Source organism: Vigna angularis, chromosome 11 (genome assembly GCF_016808095.1).
Source record: "Vigna angularis cultivar LongXiaoDou No.4 chromosome 11, ASM1680809v1, whole genome shotgun sequence".
Lineage (NCBI taxonomy): Eukaryota > Viridiplantae > Streptophyta > Magnoliopsida > Fabales > Fabaceae > Vigna > Vigna angularis.
The window spans coordinates 21457864-21471534 of NC_068980.1; the positions used below are offsets into that span (position 1 = coordinate 21457864).

At 33.1% G+C, this 13671-nt stretch overlaps 1 protein-coding gene and 1 non-coding gene across 2 annotated transcripts; one reads left to right on the forward strand and one right to left on the reverse strand.

Annotated features, from left to right (window-relative positions):
- Positions 1-8720: 8720 nt before the first annotated feature.
- On the reverse strand, positions 8721-10378 carry LOC128194832 (uncharacterized). Its single transcript, XM_052871209.1, has 2 exons — positions 9799-10378; positions 8721-9729 (listed from the first exon to the last, which is right to left on the reverse strand). The coding sequence occupies exons 1-2, from the start codon at positions 10342-10344 to the stop codon at positions 9145-9147; spliced, it is 1131 nt and encodes a 376-aa protein (XP_052727169.1). The 5' UTR covers positions 10345-10378; the 3' UTR covers positions 8721-9144.
- Positions 10379-12322: 1944 nt separating this feature from the next.
- Positions 12323-12402, forward strand: TRNAL-UAG (transfer RNA leucine (anticodon UAG)). The gene has a single exon. It is a non-coding gene; the product is annotated as a tRNA-Leu (tRNA).
- The last annotated feature ends 1269 nt before the right edge of the window (positions 12403-13671 follow it).

A 13671-nucleotide genomic window follows, 5' to 3' on the forward strand; every position in this document is an offset into this window, starting at 1 on the left:
CTAAACCCATGACTATAAAACTTTTATCTTTCGTTAATTTTTTTATAATGTCTCTAATCTACCATTCTTTATATACATTGTCACTTGTTTTCTGCATCTTTATTTTTAAATTCTAATTATTAGTTTTTGTTTTTTTTTCAAAACATGTAAATTTAGTTTTTCATCAAGGTAAAAAAAACTGATAAATATTACACTTAATATAAAAATCATTAATATCATGTATTAGGTAATTTTCTCTCAATTCAATTTTATGATGGTAATAAATGTTAATAAATTATAAATTTAGTTATAAAAATTATTAAAATTACAGTATATAACGTCCCAATAAAACATTAATTACAGCATATTTCGTTCCACACTAATATATATATATATATAATAAATAACACATTTAAGAGCTATGAACAAGTCAAGCTTTCAGCACCGGTCATCCATTATTTTATATACTTTTCTTTCCCATTAGGTAATGCATATAGGGTATGCTCACTTGGGGTGATTGGGAGAGATGATTTGGGGAGAGTGATTGAGAGGATTTGAGAGTAATTTTGTGTGTGTTTATTTGAGTGGATTTGGAGGTAATTGAGAGTGGATTTAGAGGTGAAGTTTGTGAGAATTAGGGTAGGATTTGATTGATATGATAGTCTTAAAAAAATTGTTTAATTGGTAGAAATTAAATATTATCAAAATATCCCTAGGTATTAAAGTAATATAAAATAATATTTTTTAATGTTATATTTAATTGTAAAAATGTTTATTAAGAGTAAAAAATTAAAAATAATTATTAAAAATAATTTTTAAAAAGTAATTAAATTATAATTAAGTAAAATGAATTTTGTCAAACCTCGGAAATTTAACCCAAACCCCACCTGTCAATCTCATTTAATGCGCCCAAAACCCTGTTCAGATTCTTTTAAAACCCATCCAAAACTCTGATCACTGACGCCAGGTGTCAACCAGCGTAGTTTGGAAAATCAGATAGTGGAAGGCAGGTGTGAGCGAGTGAGCGGACGTTCGTTTGAACGAGAGAAGCAAACTCTAATTTTCTGAAATTCCCGTTTCACTCACTCTGCATGCACCTTCTTCCCCGAAACTCTGATCTTTTCATTTTCTCCTTCTTCTCTCTAGAAACCCTACCTTCTCTCTAAGAAAACTCACCATTCTTCTTCTCCGATCATCATTCAGGCACCAGTTCTACACTTCCGGCGTAGAGGACGATCGTTTGAACCGATCAGTTTAAGATTCTCAACTGGTAAGTTCATCCTCTCTCCATTCGTGCCTTTCTCCGTAACATGCAAACCCAGATTTTTGGTTGCATGAGTTGAATCTATCATTCTGAGTAATTGTCTGGTCTATGTTGGTTTTAGTTTGTAGAAGAGTGTTGTAGAACGTTGAGACCTCTGTTAGAAGAAGAACCCTAGCACATATCTGAGAGCGTGCGTTCACTTTAAGAGGTAAGGGAAGCTTATTTAATTTAATTTGAACTGTGTGCTGTAGAACTGTTGACGTTCGTTAATTTGATGATGTTGATGCATGATGATTATTATGGTTTGATTAATTGAACGTTCGTTTACTTGATGAGTTGAAATGATAGATGACTGAGTTAGGTTATGATGCATGTAATATATGAAACCTGTTTGATATGTGAAGTATGAGATATGAATGTTGATCGTGATAGAAATTTTATAAAGTTCGGGAGTTATGAAAGTATAAGTTGAGAAAAACTGATTTGAAATAAATGATTCTGTATAAGAGGTTGTACTATGATAAAGTACGTTCGTCATCGAATGGTCATTGACCGTTCGGTTTTTCTAATAAACCTAGTTTAAACGAGATTCTTTCATTTGGAGAGAATCCTAGTATAGGACGAGCGCCCTCATGTGGAAATACTATGTTTGAGCGTTCGGCCAAACATAGTTGTATACGAACGTCCCTTGATAGAGTAATATATATATATATATTGGTATACCTTAGTCGTTCGTAGTGCTCGGTCTTATACCAAGCGCTCGTACTATTTAGTGCTCGGTCTTACACCTAGCGCTCGTTCCAGCTCGGTCTTACACCAAGCGCTCGTATTCGATTTTTATATAATCTATATTGATAAAATAGCGTTTGTCCAAATTCAGTAAATCCTTTTACCGTGTTCGGTCATTGACTGGCAGTCGGTTTCTGTAATTGAATTATTCTAAGTATGGTTCTTTAATTTTCTTGAGGGGCCTATATCCCTTGGATCCGGCCTAGAGCCTTTGTATTTAAACTATTCTTTGAGTATTGACCTGAACTTACGAGAGTCAGTTCATTCAACTGACTCAAGTGGTAAATGACGTTCGTCATATGCGGTGTTATTACAGTCGGCTTTATTTTGTTCTGGAACGGGAAATTTCTCGGTCTCATTCCTCACGTTCGTCCTCGTTATGAAGAGGGCTGAACGTTCGTTATTTTGTGCATTTGAAAGGAATGACGAAAATGGTATTAAATTGAAAGATTATAATTGAAGAACAATATATGAGGTGAATAAACGTTTGTGGACTTTGAACGAGCGTTCTAGGGAGGAACGACTCTTGGATGAAAGTTAGAATTTGTAAGTATGAATGTGGACAAAGCTTGGCTGACGATTCATCCTGATGTTCCTTGAGTACTCGTCCTCATGTAGAGGGGGTACGTCATGTGTGGGAACGGTAGGAGGTCCTAGTCCTTAGGAGTACTTTGGACGGAACGGACTAACCTCGGGTGGCAGCTGATGAGAATTCCAGTTACTACATCACCCGGGTGCACGAACGTCGTAGCTACACGGAATTCATACAGTCCGGACAGTTGGTCTAGTATCAGGGTCTTGATTAAATTGTTTATTTGAAATGTATTTGACTGTGCTTGCATGTGGAAATGTATGTTATTACTTGAATTAAATTACATAAGCTTACCCTGTGTATTTTTCTTGTGTTGTCTCGTTTTGTACATCCGTCCTTGTCTTCGCAATGATCATCCTTGTGGATGTGAGCAGAAGGAGACGCACTGCTGGAAGAGGCGTTGGAAGAGCAATACTTGGAGGAAGAGAACTTAGTAGAAGTCGAGGTGAAGACTGAACAATAGGGCGTTCGGCTCGTAGTTGTTTATTTTGGTTAGGTGGCCGTTCGTCCGCCTTTTGTCTTTAAGTTTTTAAATGACCGTTCGGTGTTGATTTTTGTAAACCGTTCGGTCTTGAATTGTCTCTCGAATGGTTCAGTTCTACTTAGGAAGTTATGTAAGGCCGTTTGGCCAAAACCGTACTCTTGTTTAATTAAGACTGATTTGGTTTATCATTAAATGTAATTAATTCTACTATATGGTGTTTACTGTATTTTTGGGATGTTACAAATTTATTTTAAAATGTAGTATTTGTTTGTAATACAATTTAGTTCCAAGTAGTATGAATTTATTTTTTATGGAAGTGAGATTTATTAATTTTGAATACAGTCGATAATTAAACGAAGTTATAATATTACATGACATAATATAAAAATTGCAAACATAATAACATACAAATATATTTGTAATAGATCATGAGGAAGTTGCTTGAGTGAGGTATGTAAGCAATCTATTGAAACGATATTGTGTTGGCATCCCTATTAAACGTCTTGTATGGGATGGATGTGAAGATAGAAAGTCGAAGCACTGTTTGAATAAATTGTCATCTTGAATGTTCATAGCCCGTACTTAATAAGTTATGAATTTCTTATTAGATGATTGATTCCTAGCCGTTAACAGTGAATTTCGACGCTCCATGGCCTGTATTTGGCGTTCAAGAGCCGCATATAGTCTTGTTCTTTGAGTAATTACTTCTTCCAATTCATCAATTATTCGTGAATCCATCTGATTTGCAATTCATTAAGTTGACAATATATAAAAGTATGAAAACTGATGTGAAAACAAGTACAATTCAAAAATAGGTAATGTAAGAAATCAATCACATAAGTCAAGTATAGGAAAAAAGTCATGTAATACACTGACAGAATAGTAAGCAACTTAATAATCTAAATGGTGAAGACAAATTAGGATTATATCAATATATTATACAATACTACAAGAATAAGTTTGTTAAACCTGATATACCTTCAATAATACCTTCAATCAACTTGAACCAAATGAAGACAAAGCTTAAAAAATCGTAAATCTAGTGAGATTTTAGTAGATCATAACTCAAATAACTTGGCTGCCCTTGAATGAAAAATGGCAAAAGAACCACCAAAAATGTCACTGCAAAAACAGATAGTCCTCTTTAACACAACCACCTTTCAGAAGTCAGCACCCACCCTGCTCTTTGCTAACACATGTAGGTCTATACAAAGTTGTTAACATGGTTGCCACCACTACGAAACTCAGGTATGTAAACACCTTCATACTTCCACAACCTTGGCTACCTTGACAAGTGCACCAGAAAGGTCCACTATAACCTGCACAAGGTTCAGAACAGCAGCTTCACTTAGGTCAACGATGCTTCACCAAAGTCCTTCACCTGCACCTTCACCAAACTCCACCAAGCTTCACCTGCACAACGTTCATAGAAACTTCACGTACCACTTTATTCACAACTCCTTCATCTGCAACACAAACAAAACACAGGGTTAGCTACATCTACTCCTGCTGCTTCAACAATTCTGGTGCATCCTCAGGTTGCTTGGACACACTCTCTCCAGTCTGCTCCATTGACCTCCTCATCTCGGGCTCGTGCATGTACTGGTGCATGGACCTCTCATGTCTTCAATGTTGTTCACGCCCACGAAGCAGACCACCAACCATGTTAACATGAAGAAGAACAAATGGAGGAAGCATGGAAGAAAGATGAAGCGTGCTGGAACCGAATCAAGCAACGCCTGTAACCGAATACACCACGCTGATCAAACGCCTGTAACCGAATACAACCAAGCGTAATCGAATAAACCATCCAGCTTTCCTCTTACTCTGCAGCGTATCCGAATACGCACACCCCATAACCGAATACACCTTCCACATCTCAACTTCTGCAACCGAAAACGCAACCTTTCACGCTTTGCTTCTCCATCTTCAACACTTCTTCCTGGTTTGTGGCTTTCGTTTCCCATCTTCAACGTATCTTCATTATCAACAATGGCAGCAACGACGTTCGAGGATCACCACACATCATTCTCCATTTGTCGTCATCATCAAATGGCTACATTTCCACGCTCCAACCTGCAAATATTTAACAAACCTTAACAAGGGACACTACAATGGACAACTAACCTGATTAATGTGATGAAGCTCTGGTCTTCAATGCACTCAGCACACCCACACTTCTCAAGCACAAAGGAGCTCACAAATGATGAAGGAGAAATCAGACGACATATACTTCACAATACAGCTGAAATAATAGACCAACTCGCACTTAACACACAAACCAAACATACACCAACCAAGTCTCTTATTAAATGGTCTACGGTCTTCTTCAAGGCTGTTTGAAATTCAAACCAAACACTGTATTGCCAGGAATCTTTCCTGTGTCGTGAATGCATCTTTCCTGTGTTGGCCATGAATGCTTTTGTGTGTAGTTGTGTCAAAGCAGAGAAGCAGAGAATCAAAGCTCTGCATTACTACGCTGCCAAAGGTACAAAGTTGGCCTGTCAAAGTGTAAAAATTGCACTTGTGAACGCTTATCCAGCAGCCACACTCATGATGCCTCACATTGTTTACTGCAATAATATCTCAGTATAACTGTGCATTACTATTTTTTAAGCATGCCTGGAATCGAGTACCCAGGGCTGGAATCGAGTATGATATGTGCATTATTATTTCTTTTTCTCAGCTGGTATTATGGTATGTATTAAGGGAAAAAAAGTCATTTCCCTTTAATTCATTGCAAATCTTCACACTTTTGCGAGTGATGCAAAAAGGTAGTATCTCGCAAATCTCTTCAATTGCATCGTCGAAAATCAGCGAAAGTGAACACAATTTTTGTTCCTTTTCATCGCTCGCAAATCCACATGAACATGAACAGTAAATTCTGTTCATGTGAACACATCAATAATGATTTTTGGTGATAAAATAAACTCTTTCTTTTTACGAATGCTGGTCCATTTTTCATTTGCCCAAGGTACATCTCACGTTTCTCTTTCTGCACCTCCAATAAATCTAATAAAAAAATAAACTAACTAAAAGTTTCTAATAAACTAGCTAACTAGAAATAAATCGTATTTTGAAGAAAATATAAATTAATTCAAAATTAAAATGTTATTGATAAAGCCCGAAATATTATCATGTTTAAAAGCCTTTGATTATGAAATTTTGTATAAAAATGTTATTACTGGTTCCAATATTTTATTTTATTCTTTTATTTATTTATTTATTTGTCTGTAATTTTAACTAAAACACTTGCTTTAAAAAAAAATATCAAAATAGAATTTGGAAATTAAGGAATAATTATATAAAAGCATCATCCATAAACTAATTAATATATAAATAGTTATGAAGTAGAAAATTAATTTTATAACTAATTAATATAGAAATATTTATGAAGTAAAAAATTAATTTTATTGGCAAAAAATATAATTACATATGAATCCATTATGGTTATAAGTTATTACTAACAAAAATAAAATAAAAGTTGGTAATATGGTAGAAAATATGAAAAACATTATAAAATGAATATGTGACCCACTACTTTCTTATATTCAAAATGAATATGTGACCCACTACTTTCTTATATTCAAAATGAATATTTTTTTCTAAAAAAAAGTCTATGGGTGGGCCTTGACGTAAAAAAACTTTTGTAAATATTTTGGTCAATTGACTTTTTTTATAAAGGACTTTCTGGTAGGTTTTTTTGGTTCCAACTCACTCATGTAAGTCAGAACCAAACCATAAAAGAAGGACCAAACCATTTAAGAAGAACCAAATTGACGGGTTAGATTTGAGGTGTTTGCACATGCATACATTTTAAAATTTCAATTTTGTACTCTCTTTTTATTTTAAATTCTAAATTACATAATCCAGAAATATTTTTAAATTATATAATCTGAAATAAAAAATAAAAATTATATTTTAAATTATACAATTTAAATTTTAAATTTTTATATTTTGGATGGTACAATTCATAATATATTTTGTTTATTTTACATTTTGAATTATATAATTTAAAATACAAATTTTATATTTTGAAAAATAAAATAATATATATTCTGTAAAATCCAGAATGTAAAATAAAAAATTATTTCAGATTATATAATTTTGAATTATATAATTTAAAATCTATTTTTATCTTTAAAAAAAACTTCTAGATTGATAAATCTAAAAAGGGAAAAATAAGATTTTTTTTTTTTTAATATTAAAGTACAGGAAGAAACTATTATATATCACATGCTTGTAAGGAAATTATTTGTACAGGTATGTTGCTATTATATATCAATAATGACTTCACGTATTAATTAAGGATATACATATAATCCCACAAGGAAATAAAGGAAAAATAAGGAGATAAATATAATATTATTTATGACAAGTGTAATATTGTTAAATGTTAAAAATAAAATATCATAATCTTTTAATATGTGAAAATAAATAAATAAAATGATAAGATAACATAACTACCTCACCCAATTAACAAAAGAATTAAAGAACAGATAATTGTTTGAAAAATATAGAAATTTTAAGTACTTTATTATATATTTGATTAAAAAGGGTCCCAAAAGGAAAAGCTAGAAATATGATTGAAGAAAACATATTTGGTATTCTGTTGTAGGAAAATTATGAGATAACTGTTATACGTGGACCATGAGTACTTTGTTATGGTACTTAATTATTTTGATGTATCATCATAATATTACTCATACGGTTCTTTATGTTATTAAGTGGTTTTATATCTTTAATCGACTTGGTAATTTAATATATTTTAATGTTACAAAAAACTGTATAATCAACTATTAAATACCATGTTTAATGTTACAACTTATAAATTACATTTATGTAATAAAAAAATGAATTAAATTATTTTTCATAATTGTATTTTATATCTTTTGTTTTATGTTATAGAAAGGCAGTTATTTACTCTATGGAAAAACAAATAAAAAAATCAATATAAAGATGGAGATAAAATCAGTACCTTCATTTTTTTTTTCAATCGTGAAGAATTGTGAGAAAATATATAATAATCGATTATACGGAAGACAATAGATTATGTGAGTTTAAAAGCTTTGATTTTTATCATTAATTTATATTGTAAATAACAATTAAAACCTTAAATATTAATATCAAATAAAAAAATTTATTTTATATACTATTATTTTCAAATTTAACTTTTTATATATTACAAATTTATAATAATTTTTGGTTTAATTTTTATTTTATAAAAATTCATATTTTACTTTTAATTATTTTAAACTTTTATTTTATAATTATTTTAAAATATAACAATATATAACTAAATTTATTCAATCACATTTATTACAATTTTTTTACTCCATTCAAACAATCTTATTTTTCATCATCTTTTCCCTAATTTCCATCCTTTTTCAGTCCATCAAATTTATCCCTTCATCCAAATTCATCCAAATGAATATCTAAAATTTAAAATCTTCATCATGAATTTCCGCCATGTAGTAACTGTTCAACCTGTGTTGTTGTATTAGCCTTAGCACATCATCACCACCGCACTTCGGAACGGCCTCAGAAGACGGTCTCCCCAAGATATTCAACGGCGTATGAGGAACCCAATCCACAACGATCCACTTGGCGGAACCATTCCATCAATCCCAAACACAGCTTTCTCATCAGTCACAAAACCCAATCAACCAGAAAACAAATCCAACATAAAAATGCAAAGGTCACAAGTTTTGATCCAAAACCAACACAATCAGCAAAATAAGGCAAAGAGTCCTTAGAAATTAATCCAAACCAGAATCATAATCATTGTACACATTATAAATTCAGATAACATAGCTGACATGCCAGCTTTACGTTTGCAACCAAAGGCAAAGAGCAGAGGTCCAGAAGTCGCATGTTGTTGAAATTCTTCAGGGTGCAAGAGGTACCGTCCAGAACTGGCAACCCGGAAGGGAGGTGCAGAAGCTTATGAGCGATAGGGAATGTATAATGGTCTTTAAGATAGTGATCAGTCAAGTCGGCACGGGCATCACAAAGTTGCCGCATTGCGTCAGCAAATCAGCTGCCTCCATGATGCATCGTCGCGTGGACTTTCCGGTTTGCTATTTCACTAGCGACGGGGATTGCCCGCCGATCGACCCCTTGCTGCTCTCGTACTACGGCGAGGCGCAGATTGGACAACAGCAACGCTGGGCTGAGAAAACTCAACTTCGATGTCCGAGATAGGGTTGGTCGTGGCTTGTAAGTGACCACCCTCCTCTGTGTATGCTTTCCAAAGGCAGTAACTGGATCAACCTGACTGAAGATTTGATCCTCGCCCCCGGCCTCAGCATCTCTACTGGTATTCGACTTGCCATCACCTCCCTCTTTTGAGTCGGAAACTGGTATAAAAACTTCAGCACCCACGGCATCCATGAGGCTACGAAAACGCTTGGCGCCTCGATGATCCTGGCGGGCCTCAAGAAAGCCAATCTGGGTGTTGCAGTAGTCTTCCAGTGCGGATCGGTTCCCAGGGAGCTCAAGGTGAGCCAGAATAGCCCTTTGCCGGAGCTCAGGACCAAAATCACGAACAACATCAATCAGCATAGCCTCACTGAGTGGACGTGCAGTAACCCCATTCCTACCACATTCAGCAAGATAAGCCTGCCAACAAGCCCGGTTAAACTGGGCGTCAGGTGGGTGGACAAGTGTACCTGCAGGAACAAACATTACCTTGGTGTCGACGATGAAATCCTTCAACTCATCACGAATCCGTTGGACAACTAACTCAGCTTTAGCCAATCTGGCTTCAATTTCAGCACGTCCAGAACTAATTGTAGAAGACATATCATTCTGCTGTGCATGAAACATAGCAACGAACCCCATATCAGAAGCCGTTAAGGCACCACCACCGCGCTTCACCAGCTTCTCACGCGTGTGCATCTTGTGCAAAGCCTCTTGACCTTTTTGCGTCTTGAGGAAGCTAAGGAAGTCGTAGAACTGACCGGGTGTGGATAAAGCAAAGGAGTCAAACCACTTCTCGCGGATACCGATAGTGCAGACATTCTCCAAACGATCTCGGTTATTAAGGTCGCCCAGCTGATGCAACTGTGAGGAGAAAAGACGGGGTGTATAGCCATTGCTAAGATAATTATTACTAGCAAAGAGACCGGCCCGAAAACCGAGAGCGGTCAGAGCAAGGGAAGCACTCTCTATATATACTTCATGGCGAGAAGGAGTAGCTCGCAACTGACTAGGACTGAGGCAAGAAGAAGCCATGAGAGAGGAAGATGAAGAACATACGAGAAGAAAGGAAAATATTTATCCGTCCCACTACAACGCTTTGGCTTCCGCGCCTCTATACTTCTCAAGACAACGCTTCGCATTCAACGTCGTTCCTTTTCTTACAAGGCAACTCTTTCATTTTCTCACTTATCTTACCCTTTCGATTTCTGGACCACATTTATCCCTTCCTACTCACATTCATTTCGATCCTAGATCACTTCAGTCAAACCTACTTCCAAAGTTAAAATTAAACATAATACAGGCAGACTACCTAACAACCTTATGATTCTACAATTCAACTAAAAAGTTCGACTAATGTTACTCCACTGAAACTCTTTGCATACATTTGAGACATAAAAAGACTCCAGGCAGCTACGAACAAGAACCATTCCGCCTTTTTAATAGTTACCTCTAAAACAATGGACAATTAGATTCACGACACATTTGCATACTTATTGTCGAGAAGTTTAACAAAGATCAATATATAATTACTCAGATATCAGATAAGTTAAGTTTCGCATATAGAGTATAGGATAAGTTTCGCATATCTAGTTTAGTTCTATTTATATTTATATAAGACGACAAAAATATTCATATTCACGAGTATTTATGAAAAGAATTTATGATAAATAGTTCGTATATGTAAGGATTTATTATTTGAGGATAACGCGTATTTTAGTAGTTACTTATAAACAGGTCAATTATGGTATATACTACCCATAATTGTGAGTATTCATTATTTTTAGAAAATTAAAATTTAATTTTTATTTTATTAAGTTAAATTTAATTAAAATTAAAATTAATTTTTATTTTATTAGATTAAATTTAATTTTAATTAAATTTAACTTAATAATATTTTTTTGTAATTTAATTTTAAAAATTTATAAAATATATCTTTTTAAATATTTTTGGGTATTCATAGATACCTATGAATTTTAAAATACCCGTAAATAATTTTTAAATAAATATCTAGCAGATAATAAGTTTATTTTTTTTTGTTGTGGGTTGGGTAGCGGATAAACATTATTCGTGTCTCACTCATGAATATCAAGTACCACCTATTTTATACCCTAAGTACCTCTTGCAAGGTCGAGCACCGGATGTCGAATGTTGAATCTTATGCCCTCCCTCTCAAAGGTCCAATGTTGCTTGCAAATACCAAATACTGATTATTGAGTGTTGTGTGTTATCTACTAGAGTCTGGTGCCTCACTACCATCTACGAAGAGTCGCATACTTTCTGCATAACTTAGTCAAATTTGGTTAACCACTGTTTTACGTAAACAAGTCATTGGGCCATTAAGCTACTCTAATCAGGTTTTGACTTTACTTTTTCATTAATTATCATTTTTACTATTATCTATGACTCTTATAACTGATTTGAATGTTGGAGAAACTTTTACTGACATAACATCCATTAATTATATAAAAGACCAGTATCGAGAGATCAAAACAGAGTTCATAAACAAAAATCGAATCAAAGTAGTTTGTGAAACAAAAAACTCTTTACGGATTCTTTTTGTAAGTACAAATTTAAATGTTAAAAAATATACAAATAAAATTATTAACTAATCATATTTTTTAAATGTTATAAAAGAAATAAAATAAAAACAATTTTGAAATGTTGATGATGTGTTAAAGTCAATTTTCTTTTTTAATTTTCAAAAGTAACAAGTTAGTATTTTTTTAAAATGTTTTACTGATATGTTAATAATGTTGTTAAAACCCTTTATCCACATATTTTAAACTGCATTTGTAAAATAAATTTTATATGGTAAATTTTTTTTCCATACTGTTAAAACCCAATAATCTTGTAGACATGCAATATGTAAACCTTTTCTTTCTTCTTTTTAAACACTTTCAACTATTTCCGTTAGTTTTTGTTTGTTTCCTGCTATTTCACAATTTATGATAGGTCCTTATTAACTAATTTATAATTAACTTTCTAATGGAATCATTAACTAACATCAGAAGACAGTTTGGCCGAGTGGTCTAAGGCGCCAGATTTAGGCTCTGGTCCGAAAGGGCGTGGGTTCAAATCCCACAGCTGTCATTTTGAATAATTAAGATCGATATTTATTTTCATTTTTATATATTTTAATTTCACATTATCTTTAAGTGATGAATACTATCTAGTTTTTGGAATCATATACTTTTTCAAGAACGGATCAAGTTCATTATTGAAAAATTATATCCACAAAGTTTTAGATTCCTAAATGAACAGACTAATTTATTCTTAGTTTTTTCTGAGAAGTAAATACCAAAAAAACCTTGTAGCTGCTGTTGAAAAGTTTTTATTTTTTACTTTTTTTTCCTTTAGTACTCTTAATTTCAAACTTTTGGATCTGATCCAAACGGGCTCTTTGGAGTGTGTGACATTGACCAAGATCCTATATTTTTGCTTTCTGCACCTCACAATTTTCTATTGTACTCCAAATTTTCAAATAACTACTTTAGCCTTTATAAGAGTGACTTCTAAATTATAATTTCTGAAAATTTTCTGAACAAGATTTCCAAAAAGTATGAAATGCATTTCAAAACAAACTTTTCAGAATTAGAATGAGTTTTCCAGAATGAACTTTTCGGAGTAAGCTTTTCAGAATGTATTTCCAAGTTTCTTTCTTCTCTTTCCTCTATCACGGCAACGGTAATGGAAACAACTGCAGAGGGGTGGCAGCAGTAGTGTAGTACAGTGAGAGAGGGTGTTTTAGTTTTTATCTATTAGTTTGGAGATGCAGTTAGTAATTGCAGTGGTGCAAGAAGTAATAGCCGAGATAATATTTCTATAGTCACTAGACTTTGATAAAAGAAATATTTTGATTAAATATTTTTCTTCTGAAAATAGGCTCTTTGAAGTAATTGTATATATCTCTTAGATTTACTTTTTTTTAATACATACTTTGATTATGTTGAAAATAATTAACAAAATTATCAAAGGGGAAGAGTTGTTAGAAAAGTCATTGCAAGATCCTCATGTTCATTTTTACATCACATCTCTTTCATAGACTGTGTTTGGATCAAATGAAATGCAATGATTTGAAGGCGTGGAAAGGAGAAAATTTAAGTAGTTATTATCTTCTTTGATATGCGACGAAATTCGAAAAAATGTAATTTAAACATATGCAATGACAAAACAACCTTGAGAAAAAATAAATTATGGGCGCCAAATAGATGAATAATAATTTATTATTATTATTATTATAAATAATAATAATAGTAAAATAAATCATAATAAAATAAATATATATATATATATATATATATATAATAATGTTGTAAAAGCTGACAATAAAAGAATAAAAATCACGAACAAAGGATTTCG